This window comes from Fusarium mangiferae, assembly GCF_900044065.1.
Source record: "Fusarium mangiferae strain MRC7560 genome assembly, contig: FMAN_scaffold001, whole genome shotgun sequence".
Taxonomy (NCBI): Eukaryota; Fungi; Ascomycota; class Sordariomycetes; order Hypocreales; family Nectriaceae; genus Fusarium; species Fusarium mangiferae.
The window spans coordinates 638,530-663,142 of record NW_024573921.1 but is presented as its reverse complement, the minus strand read 5'-3'; the positions used below and the strand labels follow the sequence as shown (position 1 = coordinate 663,142).

Below are 24,613 nucleotides of genomic sequence, written 5' to 3'. Positions count from 1 at the left end.
GCTCGAGTAGAGCCATTATGTGAAACTTTTGAAAAACGTTTAACCCATGACGGGCTGACTGTAGCCGTGAGGCACGAAATAAGGAACCTGCGGCTTCATAGGATCCACACAAGCAGCGCAGCTACACTCGGCAAGACCATGTTCCCACATGTTCTGAGAGTAAGAGTAGTGTCCACCATACGAGTTGTGGCGCGAGTTGGGATAGAAGGTGGTCTGAGCAGGAGGCTGAGGGTATCGAGTAGCATACTGAGTAGCAGCCTGTGAGAACCATTCGTTATAGCGCTCATTGCTCGACGTAGCTGACATGGCATAGTCTGGAGTGCCATACCCGGAATCGGGAGGCGTGAGGGGAGCACCCCAGGAACTTTGGCCCCAGCCAGATTCGCGTGGGCGATAGCTTTGCTGTTGAGCCTTCATAGCCTGGTAGCGCTCATATTCCGCAACCTGTTCCTGGAGGTAACGCGAGTGAGGTGACTGGCGCTGACCAGAATATCTAGCGATGTCTGTGTCGATGGCGGGGACAATAGATGCAAGCCTCTCGCGGCTGGCCTGGGCGACCTGTCGCTTCTTGATCTCTTGCCATTCACGCCAGTTCTCAAGCCAGGCCTGGTAGTCCTTGCTCATATCGAGATTGACATACAGTCGCCAGCCCATAGATTCAACCCATTCGAACTCAAGCGAGTTGAGCTCTGACACAGCAATGCCACTCACCTCAGACCAAGAGCGATTCTGAAAGGTGTTGTCATCGAGAAACTTGCTTCCCAGAAGCAGAGAAACGGTCAGGTAGCGCCAGACTTGTCCCTCTGAGGCTTTGTAAGGACCCTGTCCCTTCAAGGTGTTGATTCTCTTGGCGAGATAGTTCATTCCGAGGAGGATCGTGGTGCTGGGCAGTCTTGTTGAAGTGAGGATCTGAGACACGAACTTGCGAAAGGGCGAGGTCACTGCAGCCTCGGGTGTAACAACGCGAGTGGCCATCTCAGCAACGTACTCAGCCATCATGTCGACCTCGTAATCGAGGACGGCACACACACCTCCGGGCATGATGAAAGAATTGGGGTAGGTCCGACGAAGATCGAGACGCGACCTTTGTCGGGAGTTGGAACTTTTTGAGACCGTAAAGCGAAACTGCGGGTTTATACCACAGTTAAGACGGTCGTGTGAGCTGAGCGTGAATGGGAGCGTGCGTGACGGCTTAGTCGAGGGTAATCGACGGGTAATCAGTAGGCTACTCGGGCCATTTACTGATATGCTTCTCTTCGCGTTAACGCGACACGCAGGGATAAAACGTATACAGAAACGAGTCGAGTCGACTTGTGGTGGGTCAACTGAGGGGGGCCGAAATAGAATTGCTTTTGGCGTAAACGAGAATAAATCAACGTCGATGGTATATAATAAATCTCGTGTCTCTGAGATCCAACCAATCTGTACAGCTGACTGTTAGTTCTTCATTCTTGCGTGATCGGTAGTGCCTCGGGAACAGAAATAAACTGGTCGGGTTGTCTTCGTAGTCGTAGATGCAGATGCAGAGTGCAGGTTATCGAAGGAGATTGGGCGATGAAATTTAGGAGCGCGCTGATCGATTAAAAAGCAAACGGGAAAGAAAGAAAAAGGCTATTTATGATCATATTCCATGTCGGCAGCATAAACTCAAAGTTTGTTCCGTCGAATAGACAAGGACCAGTCGTTTGTGAACAAAGCAGAAGATGTTGCAAGACTCACCAGAATGAAAAAAGGACGGTCGTACGTGAGTAAGGAAACGTATAGCTGAAGGAGGAGGAAGCCCTGGGACCGCAGATCCGAAAGTTACTGGTGAGAATGAGACTCGAGGTCGAGACTTGAAGCAGGCAGGTCGGAAATATGCAGCTTAGTCTACAGTAGCAGCGAGCTGCAGAAGAGACACGGACAGGGCAAGGAGAGAGACTCGCGCGAGAAAAGGACCAGAACCCTAACGTCGACAAACCAAATGAAGGCCTGCTGACTGGTGATTGTCAAGGAATTGGGAGGATTCGGTTTCTATCGTGGAGAGAGGAAGCGGATGAGGGTAGAGGAAGGAAAAAGGAAAAAGGATGATGAGGGAGGTGGAAGAGGATGAAAGAAAAGAAGAGTACGGACAGGGCCAGGAGGTAGATGAACAGCCCAGACGGATTGGATGGCAAGATGGGGAGATGGGGGATGGGGGATGGGGATGATGCACTACGACAGGGCCCAGTCCTGTCCAGCGACTGAAGTGCAGGCAGTTTTGGTGCTTGAGGTGCAGTGCAGTGCAGTACACACAAGTTGCAGGCAGTGTGCAGTTAGTCTAGGTAATGTGGAGGTGGGCGTGGCAGGTTAGGGTGAGGTGAGGTGGGCTTCACGTCAGGTCGGGTGTTCGTTCCTCCACTGTTGCGTTGCAGTGAAGTGAGCCTGAGTGAATTTTGAGTGTGAGTGTACATACATGTGTATGTGGTGACTTGTAACTTGTGACTTGTACTGGCGAATACAAGCATCAGTACCAGCATCAGAGTACGAGTACGCCGATTTTCTCCAGCCAAGACACAGGAATCGTCGTAGCAGTAACGGCTTCGGTACGTAGCCAAGACAAGCGTCAACGTACAGCCAGCGTAGCATAGTAGTGCCCGACAGTTGCCAGGTCCCCAGTCACTTCACTCCCAGCCAGTTTTTTTTTCCCTCCCTCCTCCAGCGAAGGAGTCAGGCCAACAGGAGTGAAATGGGTGGATTCGAAATGGGCAAATGGGAGGATGGGGATGGATGGGCCCTCACTCCTCGTTTTCTAGTGCCTGCACCCCCTAGCAAGCCTAAGCCTGCAAGCCCCAGGCAATGCACCTCACGACCTACGCACGGAGCACAAGTGACGGCGGAGGGCGTGGAGCAGCAGAGCAAACAGCGAGTCGCGTTGTCGTTGACGAGTGAGCACTTGTCGAGACGAATCGAATCCTGGTGGAATACTGTAGACCCTAGCAAGGGTGGAGTTCAATTCAAAGTGGATCGCGTCTCTGACTTGTATGTACCTGTAAGCTGTGGACTCCAGCCAAAGAATACATATCACTCTGGCAAATGACGGTTGGAATTCCCAAGGGGCCCAGTCAAGCCTACCTAGGGACAGACAGTGGCGCTCTGCTTAGGCTGGCTTGGAAGACGGGACAAGGACAAGGACGGGATGCGTGAGAAACCCAGCAGAACCGTGAGTGGGAACTTCATTCAACAAACTGACCAAGCAGAGCACTTGATGCTAATTATGTATGTAGGCAGAGGTCGTCACCACCACAATCACCGTGGTCGTGGGTCAAGCTGCTCTACCTGGAGTACTGGGTGTTTCTCCCTGTTGCGTACTATGTATACTTCGCCTCATGCCTCGCAGCATCTTACCCGGCAGCGAGTGATACTTTTGATATCAGTCATTCGGAAATTGTAAATAAAATTCTAAGGACTCATATGCGTCAGCATTCACGCATCGACAAATGTAATCCACGCGTACTCAAAGTATCGTGGCAAAAACGATACTATCCAAGCTCTTCCATCAGGCGGGCAGATTATGTATTCGTACATAGTTAGATCGTATTGAAGATGAACCAGGAAACTCGGAGTCTTCGGTGCGCAAAAAAGGGTTCACATCCATCTTCATGGTCTACCAGGTACAGACAGTACCGTATCCACCTGGTAGTCAGTCATCCATCTCAGTGGTTCCACGCTTCCTTGGACTCGGTCGCCCTAGTGTCGCTTCGGCCAGGAGATCCACAGAGCCTTGCCAGCCAATCCTAGCTCAGTGGCTGGTCCAGGGTATCATCATTCATCAATTGAAGCGGCTCGATGGAGAGAAGGAGAGGGCAGACTTTACGATCTGGTTGTCCTGATGAGGGCAGGATGCTCGCTGTGATGACGAGAGTACTGCAGTTTCTTCCCATCGTGATGCGCTTCGGTACAGCACAGGTCAGGCCAGGTACAGTCCATACATATCCCGCAAAGTCATGGGGGACTCACGCACTGCCTTATTAGCTTTCCGTTCACCCATCCATCCCTGACAGGCTGGTCTCGCGTCGACCCCGAGGCGGCAGTGGACGCTATTTCTGGCATTTGCGACTCATAGTATTAAGCCCTCACCTGATCCGAACCATCGGGGGCCATTCCTCGGAGACAGGCGAGGTCCTCCACTATTGCTGTGACGGTTTTACCATGTATCGACCAAACGCGCATAGAAGCTTTCATCAACCAAAGCGAAATACTGCAGTGTCCAATGAATGACTAATGGGACGAATTCAGGCATATTCTTGTATGATGCTGGAGTCTGCCATGTTCTATAATGCACATTGAAGTTGCACACTTTGACTGGTTCCAGGGACCAAATCGAACATCCTGAATATGTACATTAGGTATTCTGGCTTACCTACCCAGGCACCTACCTAGCTGCCTATCTCCCTGTACCTTGGACCATCGGAAGCTTGAGGACCGTTATGCGTGCAACATTGATGTCCAACCAACCAATCATCGTTGCCGTGTTTTGGCCAGCAAACTTTGTTCATTGAGCACTGGAGCAGGCAAAGCTCACAGTTGCCACGCTTGGGGTGGTTGGAGTCTGGAGACGTCACTAGCACGGAAGTCGCTTCCAGCCTTGCCCTTTTTCAGACTCAGGTCGCTCCTGATCATGCTCGTGGCTTAAACCGTCAGACGGTCAGCGTAGGGGGTGTAGGGGAGAAAGGAGCGCCTCAGAAGAAAGCGCTAAATGGAAATTTCTGCGTGGCCACTGACTGAGTTCTAGCATATCCTTTTGCCTCATTCGTCCAACCCCAGAGTTTTTTTTTTTCTGTGAGTGTTTTTTCCCCTTCTTAACACCACGTATTTTATGGGTTGTTGACCTTCCGTCGTTAGGTATTAAAAGTTCTTTTTTTTAATTTTTTTTTTTAAAGAAAGAATTAGCGGCTAAGGGCGAAAACAACGACCATCGTCATCACAATTATTACTACCACCATTCACTCGAATGCCGATCTGAACCACATTAAGCACTCTCTTACTGCACTCTGCTCGGAGTCTTATCCCTGGATGGAATATGTTGTGTGAAGCAATATCCGCATTATACACGTAGCTCAGCTTGAGACGCCAGGACGTCTTAGGGGCCGCGTTTGATTAATCAAATCAAATGCAAAGAAATGAGATGAGATGATGGATTGCAAGCGACGTCAGCAACAATAACAAAATAACAAAACAACAACGAAACTCTGAGGCATGTAACGACCTGTCTCGGTGCCTCGGCCAGTCCTGTTCGTGCTGGTTGACTTCATTCGATATCTGGTTGGTCGGTTCATGTCTTCCCGCTCAAGTGGTGCAGCAAATTGATGGTGGCCCACTCTTCCTCCTGAGGTGTGCTTCCAGAAACGCTTCCCTTCAAACCAACTACGCAGAGAGATTTATTACAGTAGTCCAGGTACGAAAATACCGCGGGCCTGCAGGGATTCACATACTCGTCGATCAGAAGAACTCACCGTTCTCAAGACAAGCTAGACGACCAAAGATGCAAGACACTAGCTGCCACCAGTCAAATGCTCAAGAGCCACGACTGCCACGCCTTGGATGTGGACCCAGGGTTCTTCGATCTGTCGCACTTCAGTTTTGAGAATAGCCTTCCGCCGTTTTTGAAGGACATGCCATGTCCTTGTGGTGGATGTGCTGCATCATTCATGCTTAAAGAGAATTAGACCGTTGGTCTAATTTGATTTTTTCCTGATATGCCTGGTCCACCAACTTTTGAATCTTTGGGGATTGTAAGATGCACGCCCAATTCTTTTTGATTTTGGATATGCATATCGACCAAGCACAACAGGTAGCTTGACACATATTCCCATAAAGGAAGCGACACTTTGGTGATAGATTCCACGGCCAATGGCACCACGCCTCTTATCATGACATATATCCAATCGCCAGCTGCTTGCATCAAGAAAGCTAGGATCCATCTAGGGTCGAGTGCTTTCCCTGACCCAGGAATGCGGAGAGAAATGCCTCAAGTCCACCATCGATGCTGTGCAAAATCTACAGGTGCGGGCGTCTAGGCCAATCTGCATCCGAAACCCCTTCTCATCCAACGACTCGTTCGACAACTGCACTTGAGTGGGTGCACGCGATGCTGGATACGTATGTACGTAAAAGGCTCTCTTCGTCCAAGGTGCTCACCGCTGTTGTCTTGGACCAATGCCAGAAGCTGAGCAACCCAAGCCCTGCTCTAGGAGATTTGGATCCACTAGCCAGTGCAATCGCAGACGAGCCAATACGTAGCGCCGTTCCCCCAGGAAATTAGCTGGTCAGTCAGTCATTTGAACAGCCCTGAGGGACTCCTGGCCAGGTTGCCATGTGAGCGCCTTGGCTTGGGTTTGATTTCCCATTGATGAGACGAAACATGGCCAACATAGGCGGCTTGTCCTGGATTTTTTTCTTTGACATGCAATTTTTCTGCATTTCTGGTTTCATGTGGCCAGGAGCAACCGATTCTCTGGAGACGGCCACATAGTAGGTCAAGCCGTCTCGTTTAAGGCTATGCATCTTGTTAAGCACGGCTGGGATGGACTCGGGTGTGGTTGTCTCCGTCAATTTGAATTACCATCATCTTGCATTACGGCAGCCTTCATCGTCTTCCTGGCAGTGTCCCCCCCGAATGCTGCCCACTCAATTATGATGGATCTTATTGATCATGTCCAAGGAGCAGTCGGAATAAGGGCAAGTCCTGGCCTAGTGATGCTACATCAACGAGCTCGGGACGAGATGCAACAGGTCTAGGGTCTTGCCCAACAACCTAGAGTCAGTTTGTTTAGTTACCATGTCCTGGTCACAGATTGCGGCCATCGAGTTAACAACTCTTCATCCCCTGTGCTGTGTCTAGTTGTGTCAAGCAGGCCCGGGAATATCTTGTAGCATTATCAGAAATCAGTGGCAGTGGTGTTTGGCATGATATTCTTGATATCATTATCATTTGATGGTCCTTCTCGCTCTACAAAGTCCCAGCACTTGGTGGTTGTGAAGCTCAGTTTTACTACCAGTAACATCGAATTCATCAATCAGTTGCTAGGGTTGGAGCGCGTTGTGTGGGACTAAGTCAAGAACATGGTGAGCAGGGACCATTGGAGCCGCGTTGATTAACGTCGGTATCCACTGAAGCCAGAGCTAATCGTGATGGAGTCGGTCCCTGTGAGCTGGTTGAGAAAGAGTCTGTCTGCCCTAGTACGAATGTGGTATGACACATTCAATGGTTTGGGCATTCTATTCTACATGTAGATTTCTCAGGGTCCTTGAAGATCCATTAACGTCGAGAAATGGCAGTTGCAGGTGCTGCTACAACAGTGTATTTTCTGCAAGATGGCCACGTACTACCTCCCTATCTTGTGAACGTCCCTAGACAAGGTATCACAGCATCTCAAAGCTCCCAGCACACAACGTTACTGAATCGAGAGACTATGTCCAGCATCGACTCTCTTGATTCGCTTCGACGTGGCTGGACATTAGCCTGGTCGTGCCGCTTATTAGGGCATGGACCAGTGGGTTGGATGACCTTAGAAGCCCTTGTGGGTTTTGACCGCAACTAACGCCTCTCTACATCCTAACTCGCGTGACAGCCGCCGCTGTTTCTACAAGGCATACAGGAATCAACCTATCCAATATGGCTTTGGACGGGCCATGATGGAGCGGACCCCTCATCAAGCGCTTGGGCCTTTAAGCACTGGCCGGTGTTGTGCATCGTGCAGGGCGAGTCTACATACGAGTCAATGTGATGAATGTTCCCACAAAGTGACAAGTCTCTGAGAAGGAACCGTGCATCCCGAAGATGATATTCGGGATGCTTGGTGCCTGGTGGGTATGCATGATTACTTGAAGGCCGGAGGGCCGGCAACCCCCAGAACCGCTATCACTGGGTTTAGTGGACTGTTCTGGGTGTAGGGAGCAGAACGTCGATATATCAGTCGCTTCAGACTCATTAGCAGTCATGAGCCGCATCAACGAGCGCTGTCATAGCTGCAACGCGATTGTCACCGATATGCGGCACTTGGATGGAGCGGTGTGAACTGTATATCACCGAGACATCTATCAGTGGTCAGGTGCCTCTGGAATTCGAGTTCAAGCGCCTCCCATGGTTACCGACAACGCGGGAGGGTTGGTTGTACTGTATATCCATGCATGTCTTGTCACCTTCTCAACAGATGCTACCCTATATTGTATTTTGACGCATCTGTACTGTAGGGTTACCCGGGTTCCATTCGACCAGTATGAATATGAGTCTTGCGGTCCTGGGGAACTGGACACCATCGGTTCCAGCGGATATGGCCCGGTTATGTTCCCCGGAGCTTGTCTGCCTGTCATGATCATCACCTTACGACAACTTTGGAGGCAACCGTGGATGATCACGACCAGTTGCCTAGAAAATATGCGGTGGTGCATTGCTTCCTTATTACACCTATTCTGACCGTCGACTTCAGACTGGAAGAGAAAAGCGAGACTCGTTGGTGGCTGGTCCAAAAGTCAGACTTAAAATATGTTGCCGCTTGACGAGTTTCAGGACTCAGAGAAACTCAGCAACGCCAACAGACACGGTCTACAGATACGTCCATATTGATACTGCTGCACTGGCACCCATATGTCGTCATATAAGAGTGAATTATTTCAGAGTGTGAGCCAATACGTACTACACTCTTGAATATCTTTAATAAGTCGTCCCCCTGCCATCAATACCAGCTAAACAGAGCAGAACATGCGTCACAAGCGTCCATCAAGTCAAGCTAGAGTGATGTCGATCAAGACCCTGATTGTGTGTACTGTAGGTATTTTCTTTAATCTTCTTCAAGAGGTTTCAATTCGCCTTCTGCTCTGTCGTTGCTGTTCGCCACTCATTCCATGGCGCCGTCTCGTCTGTCCCTGTTGAGCCCTGCAAGCCCACCTCATCAAGCATCCATCAGATGCGCGTGGGGGCCTTAATCAGCATCCACCCAAGCCACGCAAAAACCCAAACGAGGTCAAGGACAAGAGAGAGAGAAAAAAGATCAACCGAAGTCAGGGCGGGGGCAGACGACGACATGCCTAGGACATGGTCGACGGCGAAACCCACATCGTCGCTAAAAAAACTCCTAGTGAAGCATGAGATCGTACCTATCACGAGCCCTGCAAAAAAAAAAAAAAAAATAGAAAGAAAATCCGAGAGGCTAGAATCCCGTAATACGGGGCCACCACGGAGGTCAGAGAGAGCGAGAGAGAGCCAAAAAAAAAAAGTCTCTTGATTTTCTGGCCCGCTCTTCGCGTACCAATGAATTGACCTGCAGGCAGAAAGAGGCCGAGTCCGGCAGTCCAGCCGTCCAGCCAGCAGCCAAGTGTGTTCGAAGGAGCGTAGTCGGCGGCTGGACAAAGACGTGGTCATCGAGGCAAGGTAAGCTCCCCAAGCTGCAGTCAGCGATCGCAGAACCGTGTTGAGAAAGGAAATCTTGTAGAGAAACCGAGGGCATCCGTGTCAATGATTCACGCAGAGCATCAAAGTCATACCAAGTTTTTGTTCGATTGATGTCTGCAAATTGTCAGTCGGCATAGGCCTGTGAACAAGTACTTGTTCTTCTACCTGATATGATACATTGACTCTGAAGGCCCAATTGACACCATCTGATGATGCAGCCGTAGAAACAAAAGCCACTCCGAGTGTTTATCCATGACACCCAACGCCCATATTGCTTTCATATCACTCTTCCTGGTGCCGAGATCCCAGCAAGGTGTGCCAACCCCTATCCCGCCTCGTCTTGAATGCCAAAAAGAATGCATCACTTGATACCCATAGTATTACAACCGCATCTTCGCGGTTGGTGTTGTTCACGTTTCTAAGGAGTCGTATGTCATTGCTAGCTTGGGCTGTCGTCAACTCATGCTGTAGGGCACGATTGCCTTGTCGATAATGGGCTGACGGCGCGACATTGTTTCGCTCTCAGGGCCCCATTTTGACCGATATGATGCCTCCTTGGCCACGGCGCCATCGAAAGCCGCACGGCACTCCGGGGGCAACAGGTCTTTGATCTCATCTGATACAGCACTCAACCCCTGGAAAGAGGCAAGGAAGTCTGGTGAACCTGCGGTACCGTCCACTGCAGACGCCGAAATGACGCCCGCCGATGATGTCTCAAAGTATGTGTCTGCAACGAAGAAGTTGCGCGCCATCTTTGTAGGGACGGGGGGGAAGATGGCGCTGTCTGCGGCGGCCTGCTCATCCTCTGGGGCGACTTGCTCAATGCGTGCCCGTGTCGGCTGCATAGTTGTTGGGTACTGCATCACATTCGTGTGAATGTCGTACACACCGGCATTGTTGAGCTTTCTGATGGCATTGATGCCGGCATTGAATGTGCTGTGTATTTGGCAGTTAGTATTGGTACATGTCATGATGTCGCATGCCTATTGGAAGTTTTACGTACCTGGCTTCACGGGCATGTTCCAGCATCCAATTCATGTCGTTGACATTTACCTTGCGTTTCTTTGACTCGATCTTGCCATTGGGAACCGGCACTGATGGTACATTCGTGTGGTACACGGCACTGGCTCCGTGCCACGCAACGTACTGGTTTTTGTTGTACGGCTCTCCCTCGACGAAATGATCATCTGGGTCCGCAAGCTGGCCCTCGACGACGCCATCGGTGCGAGCCTGGGCAACGTTGTAGTCGTCGATGATGCGCTTTCCACCTACAATGATGCGAGCACCAAACTCGCGAAAGACCGATCGCGCTGTCACGATTCCTATGGAACGACCCTTGTACGAGTGAGGGATGATATCTCGCTCAATCATGTCCCGCTTCTCATCGTCATCCACAATAATCTTGTAGAGTTTGCGGTGCTTTGTGAAAAAAAGGTAACTGTCCCTGAAGCCAACGCATCGAGCTGGTTCTGTAGAAAGCATGTAAAGCCTGTCCCCACGACCGGTAACCGTGAAAGTTCGGCATCGATAGTCACGTCCGCCTTGGAGGTTGCCCAACTTGTCCACCTTGGTCTCACCCTCTGGATCTTCGGGCAAGACGCACTCATCGTTTGCGATCTCGGCAACAGTTCCCTCCTGGTCGATAACTTGCTCGGCTTTGGGTGCAGCAGGACCTCCTTTACGACCACCCCTGCCTCGCCATCCACCTCTTCCTCGGCGTCGCGGGGTGTTGGCTTCGTCGGCGGGGACAGAAATCATGTTGTCCCAATCTGGAGGTCTGTTCTTAGGAGGACGACCAAGCCTCTTGCGACGGACCATGAGTTGAGGAGGGGGCGTAGGTTCCTTGACGGATTCGTCGTCCTTTTCAGCCGCGTCGGCGGCATCATCTTCATCTCCGGACTCTTCCTTTGGCTGGTGATCCTCGTCCTTCTCATCATCCGGGTCGGGCACCTGCTGTCGCTTGGAGTCCAGGGGACTGGTTCCGGCATCGGGCATAGGTTCATCTTCGAGGTCTGCGAATGACTTTGGCGTGCTCTCTGATTTGGCGGTTCGCGTCAGCTTCAAGCGGATCTTTCCACGGGGCGCCATTGTTGCGCAATCACGCAGCGCGACAGGAGAAATTGTGTAGTAGGAAAAAAGAAAAAGAAAACCATAAGAAGCGCCAGCAGGAAAAGAGAGGAAGGGATCAAAGAAAAGTATTAATAGAGTTAGGCGCGGGAATTGATTGTGTTTGTAGTTTGGGGGGGTGTTGAAAGATTGTATGGATCTGGATGTTACAAGAGAGCAATCGCACTCACCTAGAGCAGCTGCAGCCCGCTTGGCGGCAGCGCGACCTGAACGTCTGCCTGCCATTTTTTCGAAGGTTCGGGGTGCTCTGTTTCTCTTGCCAGAGCAAGCAAGTGGAGGCGGACGTCCACCCAAGGGAAATTACGAGCGAGAGGTAGTTTCAATTTATCGAGTATCACAAAAACAAAGGAACTTGAACAAAAAAAGGGGGTGGAAGGGGGGAACGAGGATCAAGAGGAAGGAGGGGGTTCGTTTTAGAGATGGAAAGAAGGAAGGAAAGATGGTTGCTGCGTAGCTACTGTCGCTTTCCTTGTCAGTTGGTTTAATACCCTCACGTTTATTTCGTGCCAAAAGAGGCTTGAGTACAGTTGGGCCACGGTTAACACGCGACTGCACGAGCAAGCGCGCGATATGATTGGCCAAAACTCAAGGTCTGAACAGTCTGATATCCACCATACACTGTATTTTATACTGTCATTGATATACTGTATGTCTACCTTCGTATATAAATACCTAGGGACCTTACCTACCTACAGTCTGTACTTACCAGGTGTGATGGTGATCTTACATATATATATCGAAACGAGATATGAAAAATGGCCTATTGTAGTGAGATATTATGATTTACTGGAACTCACATGATGGTTTCAAATTACTATTAGGCATCTATTATCGTTGCATGCTATCACTACTGACACAACATATAGAAGCCCAAAGCCAATTGTCTTACACCATTTATCACATCATGCCCTGCAGCCCTTTACATATTCGCTAGCCCCGGCCCTAATGTAAGGGATAGACTTGCCTCATACTAATAGCTCCGTTCGTTTCCTACAAAGTATCCCATCCGCCATTATTGATCTCCGCCTCCAACTTGCGGCTAATCAAGCTCGGTACCCCATGGTTGAGCACCGTATTTCGTATCATGGAGTCATATCGTTTCTGGTTCAGGAAGAGCTGTCGCCCATGACGCAGCTGAGGATCCGTCTCTCCGTACTTGTCGATATAAGGAGCTGGCGTGAAGGATCCCGAAAGTCGGAAAAGGTATACCACTGAGCACTTGCGCACATTGAGGAACACTCCAATATTCCGTTGACACCTAAATCTTATTAGTATTCTGACCACAGTATAATAATAACTGACCATCGCTTACTTGCGCATATGCTGCTGTGCACCACCAATCTTGGTGTGTTCTGTTCGTTCAGCAGAATTGTCCGTCTTCTGGCAACATGTGCCTTGGCTGCAAGATAGTTCTCCGCAGAAAAGGCATATGACAGGGTCTGTGAGCTCCTTTCCAGTGGTAGGGCATTTTCGTCTGGTAGCTTCCTCTATGAGCGCATCGTAATTCTTTGGTAATCCAATAAGTTCAAAGATTCCTGGGTGGCTCATCATTGCCGAGAGAGGAATCTCGCTATAGTCTCCGGGCCACATAACTTGATGCTTCACCCAACCAGACACCAGTGCAGAAGTTGTCTGAGGCCAGCCACAAGCTGACGCGTTGTCTGTGATGGCAGCACACATCTCGTCAAATGTTGGGACCCGAAGAGCTTCAGTGAGGCGTTCCAGCTCATCAGCATCTGGCGAAGGCGAGACGTGACTGTTGAAGTCTACGCCATACTTGACATACAGGAAAATGACACATTTCCGTAGGAAGGCGAGAGCATACTTCTTGGAAAAGGTATACCAGCTCTCTAGAGTGTCCACACCTGGTTGCTGGAAGCCACGGTTCTCGCCAAATTCAACACCTTCAGGAAATTGGGCCGCATGGAAATCGACCCCAGTCTTCGTAACGCCGAGGGCAAAGTCTGCAAAATTGTTGATGGCCGGGTCCTGCGTATGGCGGTTGGTGAGATTGCCAACCCAGCTAGCAACAGGAATATTGCGACCCATGTGATACACCAGCTTAACAAGTTCTGCCAAATAACAAAGCCGAAGAACGTGAGAAATTTCAGCTTTCTGGAGCGGGACTAAGCCGTAGGAGCATTCCACTAAAAATAGGAACGAGTCCATGCTCAGCAGTGGAGGGTATACATCCAGAGGTCGGCGAGCATAGGGAGTTCCAGTACCAAAGTATCTCGACATAAACAGCTGACAGTGTTGCCGCTCGCTGTCCTTCCTGAATTCGGTTTCAATCTTGTTCTCGCCACCACCAGACTGTGCCCCAACAGCGATGTACGAAGATACAGTCTCTGATAGGACTCTGAGGTGAGACAAAATGTGTTCAGGAATCTTCTCTAGGAGTGTCATGCCTGGCTGGGCTTCAATGCCTCGCTGCTGGACTTCGATTGAAGAGACGGTGAAGCCCACAGACTTCACCAGTGTGTCGCTGGCGCATAGTTCACCAACGTTGTCGCCCTTCGCGTCAATAAGGTGGCTAGTACGAAGGCCGTTGACACGGAGTGTATTCCTCAGTCGGCGGTAGGCTGCCAATAGCTCGTTCATCAACTGGCTGCCATCTGCGTTGTTGTTGTTGGTGGTAGTAGTAGTAGTAGTGGTAGCTGGTTGAGGTTGCGCCGGCTCAGGGGTAACCGAGTCAGAAAATGCGTAGCTTGCAGGTGTGCCGACAGTTGACGAGTGGGACTCTGCATCATCTCTTCCCCATAAGGTGTCGCTCGAAGTTTGGGCTGGGAGCAAGGACTCAACGAGGCTTCCCGGGAGACTTGGAGTAAACATGTCAGGCACAGTAGGCTCGTCCTCCCGTGCCTTGCTTCCACCAATCCAGTAAGCGGATCCCATTTGCTTCTCGACAAATTCCTCGAATGTATCTTGAGACTGTAGGTAGCCCGGGTATGACTCGTCTATGCCCTTCCAGATGATGGGTACAAATGCATTGCCCAGGGCCTTACATAGAGGACAGACAAACTCATTGCGCTTCGTATCTTCTGGGTGATGCCTGGCAATCTGATGTGTATGGCGGCGAACAGTCGCTTCATAGTAAACTTCAAAGCAGCGATAATGCATCATATGCCCGCAACCACTTGCCACTGGACCTGACCGACAGACGTTGGAAGGAAAACCCTTGCCGATTGTCTGTCTTTCTGCGAGAAACGTTTCGCCTTGAGCATTGATTTTTTCCACCATCTTGCGGTTCTCATGAGCAATACCGAATGGTCGAACATCCTCGGCCGAACGATCAAGACTGCATGGTGTTTGTGATGCCTCGCGAACGAAATCAGGGTCTTGGAAATCTGTCTGCCGGAGAATGCGGCTTTCGTTGAAGTGAGCAAAAGTTCCATAGAGATGACGATCATCCGGCTCCTCCTGACACAGGATGCAAGTTCCCACTGGGTACTTCCAGTTGTGTTTTCGGTCCTCCGTTTGCTCACCATCACCTTCTTCGTCCTCATCTTCGTCAATATCACTGCCCCAGTCAAAAGAAGCCTGGTTTTCCATGAAGCTCTTCTGCTGCTGTTGAAACTGCGCCATGACCTTCGCTTGGCGACTCAGAGCTGCCTTCTTTCTTCTCTCGCGCTCTTCCTCAGCAGATGTGTTTGCTGGTGAGGCGGTGCTTATACGGTCTACGGAAGCACCCAAGTTCACATACGCTGTCTCAAAGGTGCGAGGACGTTTCTGCCGCAGACGCTTTAGAACGAGCGCGATTTTGGGATGAACTGCCTTGAACTCGTCCTTGGTTGACATCATATTGAGCAGAGACACGATTGTCCTTGAACTGTGGGCTTCAGGCATAAAGTTACTGCGGCCGAACTTTGTGAGGGTGATGTGGACAAAGGACTTTGGTGATTCTTCGCTCATGTCATCATCACTCGACTTATCCTCGAGAATGGCGATGAGCATAAGATGCAAGACAACCTGGAGAAATGTTTCCAGTCGAGTAAAGGGAACGGAGGGAGTAAACTTGCCGGCCACCAGGGGGTAAAGGAGTGAGTAGTAGATGACTTGAGCAAACATGCCGGTACTCGTGAAAGCGCCCAAGTCCTCAAACATGCCCGAAGGGACTGGCCGAGCCTTGGGCTCGTATACGATTTCTTCAGCAGTCTTTCCTGTTCGCTTCGCCATCTTCTTTCGGTAAGCCAGCTCCGACTCCTCACGCTGGTTCTTGTTGTAGTGAGCGATATAAGGGTCAATCTCCTCAATGTCCTCGGGTCGAAGTTCGAAAGTACCAACATCGGAGACACCCTCTGGTGGTTTGAAAGTGGCCATCTCATCAAGCACTCGGTGGAAGTCTTCTTGCTCTTGATACTTCTCAGGCAGTTTGTTACAGATCTCGTTGAACGATAGCGGCTTGAAACACAATACATGAGTAATGTCGCGGCGCATGGCCAAGAGTCTGGATTTAGTCTCATCCTCTGAAGATATCAAAGAGGTCCGGTCGCTGAGCAAGACGATGAGAAGATGAATCATATCTTCAACAACATCAAGGTGCTGAGCATCATCCTGAGCTTCAGATTTGAGCTCGAATAAGCCCTTGACCCAGCTCTCCATTCCAAAGCGGTCTATGATCGAGACCAGTACTCGGCTGGGGTCACAAATCACCAAAGCAGTCTGAAGTAAAAATATATCCCGATGATGAGATACATCTCGTTGACCGACGCCCCGATACGTGCTGGCTTGGTGTCGCAGGCTGATTCCGTTACGAACCCACATGTTGGCTTTGATCTGGGCAAGCCAGGCGCAAACACGGAGAGGGAAGTCGAAAGACGCGATGAGATAATCCTCTGCGGTGTAATTCTTTCGCGGCACTTGAGGTCTCCCCATCAGTCGTGGTTTGGATTTGAGCTCCTGTTGAGTAAAGCTCAGCAGGTTCCGCATTGTTGACACAGGAAGAGACCGGCCACACTCAATGAGCCAGGACAGTGTGTAGTGCAGTGCATGGTGAAAACTGATCGCGTCCTTCTCGACAACGAACTTGACGACATCATACGATGACGATTCGCTATCGAATTCAAAATCACTTAACGTCTTAAACTGCACCTCGTCTTTGATTTCACCTTGCTTAAATCGATGACGTTCAGCGCCGATAGAGTTCAAGATGACCGTCTTGGCCGTGAAGCGAATTGCTTGTTGTAGGTAGTGGAACTCGTCTGGGGGGCAGTTGCGGAACGCCTCAGCAAGATTTCGCGCTTGCAGGTTGATCTGCCTGGTTACAAGGGACGCTGTAATCCAGGAGTCGGCCTCGTATTCCACATGTTCGACCACAGCCCTGACATTCGGCCCAATACATTGATGAAGCTTGACAAGGTCAAGGAACTGCATGAGGTAGCGGGGCTCACATCTAACGCGTTCCTGTACATGAGGGGCGCCGAAGAGATACTTCAGGTCTTGATAAAAGTGATACATGCGCCTGTTAGTTACCGACCCACTTTCGAAGCCTAAGACTGCATCAGGGGACACATCCCAAGGATGTCCAACTTGACGGGTTGTCAAGAAGGTGTATAGGATTGCCAACAAGCTGGTCATAAAGTTTCCGCGCTCGACAACTTCTGCAGTGATTGATGGGGTGGTGAGCATCTGAAGAGAAAGGTTGATGATGGAATGATCTGGCTCTCGGTCTCCAACCAGGTACAGCTGAGCCAGGATTGTGTAAAGACTGGCGAATCTGAGGGCCAGCACTCTCTTGAATTCGGGAATAGTCACAACCGTGGAGATGTACAGAGCTCGAAGGTCATTTCTCACCTTCTTCCACATCCGCAAATCGAACAGCAACAGCCAGTCGAGGCGAACACGGCGGAAGACATCCTCGGCTGGAGGCACGTTTTCACGCTGTGTATAAACGGCAGGTGTCTCAATCCAATAACGCCCAGGTCTAGGAACTAACTTCTCGGTCTTACCAGGAGTTTTGGGAATTTCCGCGTTCGCCTTTGCGTAAATCGAAGGAGCGATTAGGGGCTCCGCTGTATCCGAGTCGGATGGCGTTGCTTCTCTGTCCCTTGCTCTAGCTGGAGCCTCAGATTGTGTCTGGGCTTGGCCCTGGCCCTGACCCTGAGACGTAGCTTGAGCAGGAGGAGGCGGTGGAGGCGGTGGATAGCCTGCCATTGTTGCTTCGTCTTCTTCCAAAGCCTGGTCGTTGTCTCTCCAATTCATTCCAAGGTCTCCGACCTCTCCGCGGGCATCGACCATCATGACGTCGTCATCCTCGTCTTCGTCTCCTCCAGCCACTGAGCTGGAAGGAGAATGTTGACCTTGACCGTCCATGTCTGCATCGGCATCTTCGTCCTCTCCATCATCGTCGGAGTCGTCGTCAATTTCTATCTGAACGCCGGTACCGGTGTTGGCTGCAGCCTGCAAGGCCAGAATGAACCTAGCATTCATGCCATCAAAGCGGCGTCTGTTGTCGACAATCTGGTCATCCTCCTCCTCGTCGTCAATCAGACCCATCGTATGAGTCGCTTGGCTCCCTTGACGCCAGGGGTTCATTACCTGTTCACAGACTGTGCGTCGGAGAATACTGTTGTCGTGGCCGACAGAACAACCAGATATATCACTCAACCACTCAACGAGGGTGCCGCACATTTGTTCGCGGAAAGTGTCTCTTGCAGACCGAATCGTAACTGTAACTCTGATTGCCTCCATTATAGCTGCCATGTCCAAGAGTCGCTTCACATCGGGCATATACGTCAGGATACTTCGTCCAATAGCATCAGTCTCCCAGGCATTCTCTGCAGCCAGCTTACGGCTTTTTCGACAAGCGCGGGCAACCTGGTCTTGAACTTCTTGAACAGTGTGTTTCTCGTCATTCCAAAGAATCAGTGCGAATTCTGTACATGGCTCGGCATCGGGACCGTAGTATTTCGAGGAGAGGCGTGAGGACTGCTCGTCTTCAAGAATCGATTCTTGTGTCTTGGCCTGTCGCAGCTGTTCTGGGGAGCATGAGATGACGTCGCAGATGTAGTCGAAAACACGGCCGATGGTCATCTGTAGATTCGTGACAAGATCCTCGGGCAGACCAGCCGCCTCTCTCCCCTTTCCCTTGTCCGTACCTCCCTGCACGTGAGAGTGGATGGTGCAGAACAGAGGTGTTCGCCATGCCTCGTCATCTCCACAATCACAGCAGCCACTATTTCCTACTGATATGTGGATTCGAACCATGTGCCCGGTATGGTCGGTCGAGTCGAAGCATCGGGCGCATAGACAGCAAGTTTCGTCGGTACCACAGGTGCGGCACATGTACGATGCCTCACCAGGTTTGAAGATGTGCCCACATCGCTTCCCCCGCGCTGCCTCAGTATACTCTGCTCCCTCAACTGCGCCTTGAGAGTCGCTCAGCTTCAGGGTCTCTCCGATTTTACCGTCCGGGAAGAGCAATCGCATGTATTCACTTTTCCCTCCAGCGAGAGACCAGAAGAGGCTGGTAAGCAGCTCGCGTGAAGCATCTTCGTTGAAGCGGTAGTTGAAGCGGGAGGGCAGGTCGGCCAAGAACTGGCAGAGCTGTTGCTCCTGGGTCGACATAGATTGGGCCATGGTCAAACCAACCTCATCGTAGCATTTACGGTGTGAGATGGAAAGTGAAGATGGGAAAGAGAAAAAAGTAGAAACGACGTCGATTGTGGTGTCGGCGATGTCGTCAGGTCGATTATTGATAGGCAATACCGAAGTGGGGGGTCCGCAAATATTGGAGAAAGGTTTGGTGGAACAGTTGCTCTGCGGATAAAGACGTCAGCGATTTGAACAGTGTCGAAGTAGAAAAGTAGCTGGTTTACTTATGGCAGCCCAGTACAAAAGACACAAAATCCAAAAGTGGCCGCGGGTATGGTTGCTGCCAATGTCAGATTGCTTAACGTTCAAGCTGTCAAGTTGATGATGACAATTTAAATATCAGGTAGGTTGCGTTTTGCTATCTTAAGTCCGACCTGCTGCCTTGCGACCTGGGGCTGAATCACAGTGAGGTTTTGGCGCACCTCAGTCACCGAGGGGCAGTACCTCCATGCCAATACAGCCCGGTCCACTGCACCACGCACGTATGAATGAAATGCCGAAGCAGTTCCAGCTGGAGCTCTTGAGGTGCCTACAGTCACATTCACAAGCAACCACGAATTGTCGTCATCGCCTCACTCTTATTAGCAGTAAAACTCCGATCATACATGTGTGTTGTGTTTTATGTCCATAACTTCATGTCATAACATCCATGCGAACAGTTGGCGGCAGTTATGGTTATTACCGGTTCTAGCGATCAACAAGTAGAAATAATGCATCAACAGAGGTAGGTAAAGAGATGTCGTGTGTGTAATCAAGCCTCTAATCCTCTTCTAATTTGTACACGGCAAGTGGCACAGAATCAATGCCTCACCTCGCTCGGCCCGTTGCTCCATGATCAGGTCCACGTCCTTGTCAACCTCTTTATTCCTCATCCTCATCGCCGCCCTCGAGGAACTTATGTCGGATATCCTTCCATTGGCGCTGCAAGCCGGTTAGCATCTGTCTCTCGCCAATCTCCGTTCTTCATCGCACGTACGCCTCGGTTGTTGTTGTCCCAGACTTTGTCCATAACGTTGTTGAAGCCACTGTATCGTAATCAGCGTCCTGTCCCCCTTGGTCCGAAGTCGTGTGCGGGCAGTCCTTACATTTCCCAGGCGAAGCCAGCAGTGAAAACAGTAGCAAGCATCAGGTAGTTGGTGGAGAAGAGGCTCCTGCAGAAAATAAAACCCCGCATTAGTCTGGGTGATCGATTATCGTGTCGTCGGCTTCGTCGTTACTTGCCTGTAGAGTGTGTTGGCGAGGGCCTGTGAAGATGCGCGATTAGCCATTGGAGTCGGCGAGGGGAGTCTTGTAGTAGCCTCTGTCTTACCATTTTGATAGATGAGCGCAATTGAGCGTCTGTAAAACGGCTAAGAGTCGGTGGTGGACGTCGGCGACGGTCGATTGTGAGGCTTCAGTTGAAGGATGGAGAGGTTCTGAAGATTGTCAGACCAGGAAATTCGCGAAGTTCTGGGGACAGCTTTACCTCGCCTGTGATTGGTCGGCTGAACCAGATATCCCGAGCCCCGGTTTAATCGGGTCGGAACTCACTTTCAACAACCATCTCTCACTTTATCGATGGGAATAATTATCCAGGAGGGGGATCATTTGTTGCTAACGCTCTATTCTTTCTTATACTAACACACCATAAACACCGCCGCACAGGCTCTATCTTCAGTCAATTTGGCCCAATACTCAGACAGGGCTGGGTTTATGATATCAACTCCTATGTGCTAGGAACCGTCGCCAGAGATACTGGAACGCAGTCAAAATCACCGCTCTTCCTGAACTTGATCCATCCCTCCTCTTGATGTGTCGGGCTTCTCCTGCAGCTCCTCTTTTACCCTATCCTTCGCCTCTTTGTACCTACGCACCCTCTCCCTGAACCCAACATGTTGCTGGACTCGCGGACCCCTGATGGAGCTCATGACGCGAAGTGGTGGCCGTACAAATTCATCGTCAGAATCCAGCGACTTGTCAATCGTCAAATCTTCAGCAGGAGGCGAAATCCATCTTCTGCGAAGGAAGCTTGGGAGACACACAGCAATCCACTCATCGGGACAGAGTCTGATTAGTGCACCCCAAGGAACAGATATGGCGCCTAGGCCGATCGATAGTCCCCATTCTTTACCGTTCAAGCGAACAATCTCAAAGGCATCACTACCTACGAAAATGATGAGAACTTGGCCTCCAATCATGATGAGGTTGATTATGATGAAGAAAACATTGCGATGGAGACCTTCAAAGATGTTGAGCTTGTTATCCAGCCGACGGTTGCTAAAATCTTGGTTAGTGACCTATCACTTATCGAAGCTTCGGCACATACTTGACTTCGTTGAAAATTTGCAACCAGACAAATGTGTTGAAGACGAGTGTCTTGAGCTGCTTGGTATCATGTTCGGAGTCTCCGTACCAGCCTAAAAGGGTCTTGCCACCAAAGTTTAACACGAATGTGATTACAAGTTGACAAATAGCCTGTCCTATGATCATCTTGGCCATTCTCAATGTAATGAGCGGTGCCGACTTTCGATCTGGCTTCCGGTCAAGGACACTCCTCGCAGGAGGGTCTGTGGCCAATGCAAGGGCTGCAAAGGTGTCCATGATCAAATTGACCCAAAGGAGTTGGACAGCGTTAAGAACAGATTCCTGCTTGCTGCTTGCAACCGCTGAGACAAACGTCAATACCACGGCTGTAATGTTGACGGTCAGTTGGAACTACCATCATCCGATCAGCCAAATTTCACGGTCACCGTATATTCAAGCTCACCTGAAGGAACTTTTTGACAGAATCATTGACGGCACGACCCCACATCAAGCCCTTGACAATGGAAGCAAAGCTGCAAGTCATCAGTGATGTCATACTGTGGTATACGAACCGCTGACTTACTTGTCATCAAGAAGGATAATTGACGATGCCTCCTTAGCCACTTCTGTTCCAGCAATGCCCATGGAGAATCCAATGTCTGCCATCTTCAAAGCTGGCGCGTCATTCGTTCCATCGCCTGTTACTGCCACTGTTTCCCCGAGATCTTTAAGGGTACGGACCAGGATACGTTTGTCCTCGGGGCTTGAGCGGGCCAGCACTTGAAGATGTCTCACCTTTTGTTTGAGCTCTTCGGGTGGAAGCCTTCGAAATTCGGGGCCTTCCATCGCAATGCCACCTTCATCAGGACGGAAAATACCACATTCGGAGGCAATAGCAGAGGCCGTTTGGATATTGTCACCAGTTACCATTCTCACAAAGACGCCAGCCCGGCGACAGTCCTCGAGAGCACTGATTACAGTCGGTCGCAGCGGGTCTTTGATACCGTAGATTCCAATCAGCGTCATACCTTGGTGCACAGCATTGAAATCTGCGTATTGCGGGTTATCCGGGGAGACAGCTCCCTCAGGTGGCCAGGATTCGAAGTCGCGGTATGATGACCCGATGGTTCGGAGAGTCTGTCCTGCATAGGAGCTAATGACCATACCGATCATGTCTCGATCCGCTTCAGTCAGGGGGACGGACATTGTTTCCCCATGTGACACATTTTCGAGACACTTGGTACACTTTTCCAGCAGTATCTCAGAAGCGCCCTTTGCGTATGCGCGATACTTTCCACTGGACAGCTTAACAATTACAGCACTGTACTTGTTCTTGCTATCGAAAGGCACTGTCTGCACGATATTGGCAGAAGATCGTATCTCTTGGATTGGCCCGGCTCCTAGATGGTCTCGGCAATAGGCAAGTAAAGCAACCTCAGTCTTAGAACCGATGAATGTGTTCTGGCCATCCTGGTCACCTTCGAAGACCGTTGAGTTGAGCACATTGGACTGGATGAGTAGAGTCTTGACTTGTTGACTTAGTCCTTTCACGAAGTCGGCGTCTGGGATATTTGGTACAGTGAGAGCCTTCCGTTCGATGTACAAGGATTTGTCCATTGACGGATCAGTACCGCCGAAACTGGTTGTTTTACCAAGTGTGGCGGCAACGACCGTCATTTTATTCTGAGTAAGTGTCCCAGTTTTATCAGAGCAAACAGTCGTGGCATTACCCATCGTCTCGCAGGCCTTGAGGATTCGAACGAGATTGTTGTCGCGGAGCATCTTGACCGTCGCAAAGCTCAGTGCCAGTGTGACTGCCAAGGGCAATCCTTCGGGGACAGCCACTACAACAACAGTGACTGAGACGATGAAAATCTTCATGAATTCTTGGCCCTTCTCAGAGGGAGACCCGCGGTTTTTTGGAAGCTGAGCACAGAACTTGATGAAGAGCACGACGAATAACAATAGCGCGGCGCCAGCACCCACTTTGGCGATCCAATCTGCCAAGATGTTGAGCTTCTTCTGCAGGGGTGTGTCTTCCTGTTCGGTGCGGAGGGCCATTGAGATTCGGCCATAGCCGGAATTCACACCCACAGCAGTCACAAGAAACGTCCCATTGCCCTCGTTGACCTTGCTTCCCGAGATGATGAAAGGATCGAGCTTCTCTGCGTCCTTGGTATCGAGTTTCTGGATTGCATCGAACACATCTGCTGCTGGTGTCTTTCGGAGCAGATCTGACTCTCCAGTAGCTGAGGACTCGTCACACTTGACGGCGCTGCCTTGAATAAAGATGCCATCTACTGGAACGATGTCTCCCGTGGCAAGATGCATGACATCCCCGACCATGACGTCGTTGATGGATATCTCTTGGGATTTCCCTGAACGAATAACACTGACCATACGATCATTGGTTTTCTTGGTGAGCCGGGTGTACTGTCGCTGCATATGCCAATCGTTGATTGTACCGACCAGCACAACAATACTGTCCACTCCTGTTAGTGTTTCAAGTCTTGGCGTGACTGGAGCATTTACTTACACGATAGCAACGATAATTGCGACCCCTTCAACCCATTCAACTTTGGGTTCCCCCTTTTTATGCTCACCCCCAAAGGTTTGGTAAAGGCCTAGAGCTAGTGATATGATCGCCGCAATGGTCAAGAGAATGAGAACTTTGTCGTTATAGGTTGTCCAGGCGATCTCCAAGACGGATTTTGTCTTCTTATTAGGAAGGCGATTGTCTCTGAAGATCTTTTTTCGGTCGCAGAAAATCCCTGTAGGGTTAGGATCCTCAGGAGGAGGAATATGAACTGCTGCTTCAGCATTACTCTCCGGTATTGCATCACCAGCCGTCCCGTGTCTTGGTGTTCCTTTTGGCGCAACTTCGTGGAATGCGACCTCTCCATCCACGGTGGACTCATCGGTACTGAGGCCAGCATTACGATCTGTATGTAGTCCCTTCTCTATGCCATCAATTCCCCCAAGAGCATAAAAGGCGTTGAGGCTTTTGGGATTGAGCAACTTAGAAAAGTGGCCTGGGCTGAAAGCAAATTTGCTTTCCTCAGTTCTGAACATGTCCTCGGTGCCTGGGTCGGGAGTCAATGCATCTGAAGTGTCTAGGAGACAGGTTTTGGTGGCAGCATGGTCGTTTTCAGGGGATTTGGCTTCCTGCGATATATGAGGAGCTGCCATTTTGGCGAT

General features: G+C 50.4%; 5 protein-coding genes across 5 annotated transcripts; all 5 read right to left on the bottom strand.

Moving 5' to 3' along the window:
• Nucleotides 1-39: 39 nt before the first annotated feature.
• FMAN_00733 (uncharacterized protein) lies at nt 40-1,041 on the bottom strand (the record flags this gene model as incomplete). Its single annotated transcript, XM_041826830.1, has 1 exon — nt 40-1,041. One exon carries the CDS (start codon nt 1,039-1,041, stop codon nt 40-42), a length of 1,002 nt encoding a protein of 333 aa, XP_041676064.1.
• An 8,826-nt stretch (nt 1,042-9,867) lies between these two features.
• FMAN_00732 (uncharacterized protein) lies at nt 9,868-11,500 on the bottom strand (the record flags this gene model as incomplete). The annotated part of the gene is made up of 2 exons (XM_041826819.1): nt 9,868-10,348; nt 10,416-11,500. 2 exons carry the CDS (start codon nt 11,498-11,500, stop codon nt 9,868-9,870), a joined length of 1,566 nt encoding a protein of 521 aa, XP_041676063.1.
• A 1,029-nt stretch (nt 11,501-12,529) lies between these two features.
• On the bottom strand, nt 12,530-19,117 carry FMAN_00731 (uncharacterized protein; the record flags this gene model as incomplete). Its single annotated transcript, XM_041826808.1, has 2 exons — nt 12,530-12,797; nt 12,852-19,117. 2 exons carry the CDS (start codon nt 19,115-19,117, stop codon nt 12,530-12,532), a joined length of 6,534 nt encoding a protein of 2,177 aa, XP_041676062.1.
• An 876-nt stretch (nt 19,118-19,993) lies between these two features.
• FMAN_00730 (uncharacterized protein) lies at nt 19,994-20,444 on the bottom strand (the record flags this gene model as incomplete). Its single annotated transcript, XM_041826797.1, has 5 exons — nt 19,994-20,053; nt 20,109-20,157; nt 20,218-20,283; nt 20,354-20,376; nt 20,442-20,444. 5 exons carry the CDS (start codon nt 20,442-20,444, stop codon nt 19,994-19,996), a joined length of 201 nt encoding a protein of 66 aa, XP_041676061.1.
• A 439-nt stretch (nt 20,445-20,883) lies between these two features.
• FMAN_00729 (putative calcium P-type ATPase NCA-3 (Ca2+-transporting ATPase)) lies at nt 20,884-24,604 on the bottom strand (the record flags this gene model as incomplete). Its single annotated transcript, XM_041826786.1, has 5 exons — nt 20,884-21,388; nt 21,438-21,826; nt 21,879-21,948; nt 21,999-23,897; nt 23,952-24,604. The coding sequence occupies 5 exons, from the start codon at nt 24,602-24,604 to the stop codon at nt 20,884-20,886; spliced, it is 3,516 nt and encodes a 1,171-aa protein (XP_041676060.1).
• Nucleotides 24,605-24,613: the final 9 nt, after the last annotated feature.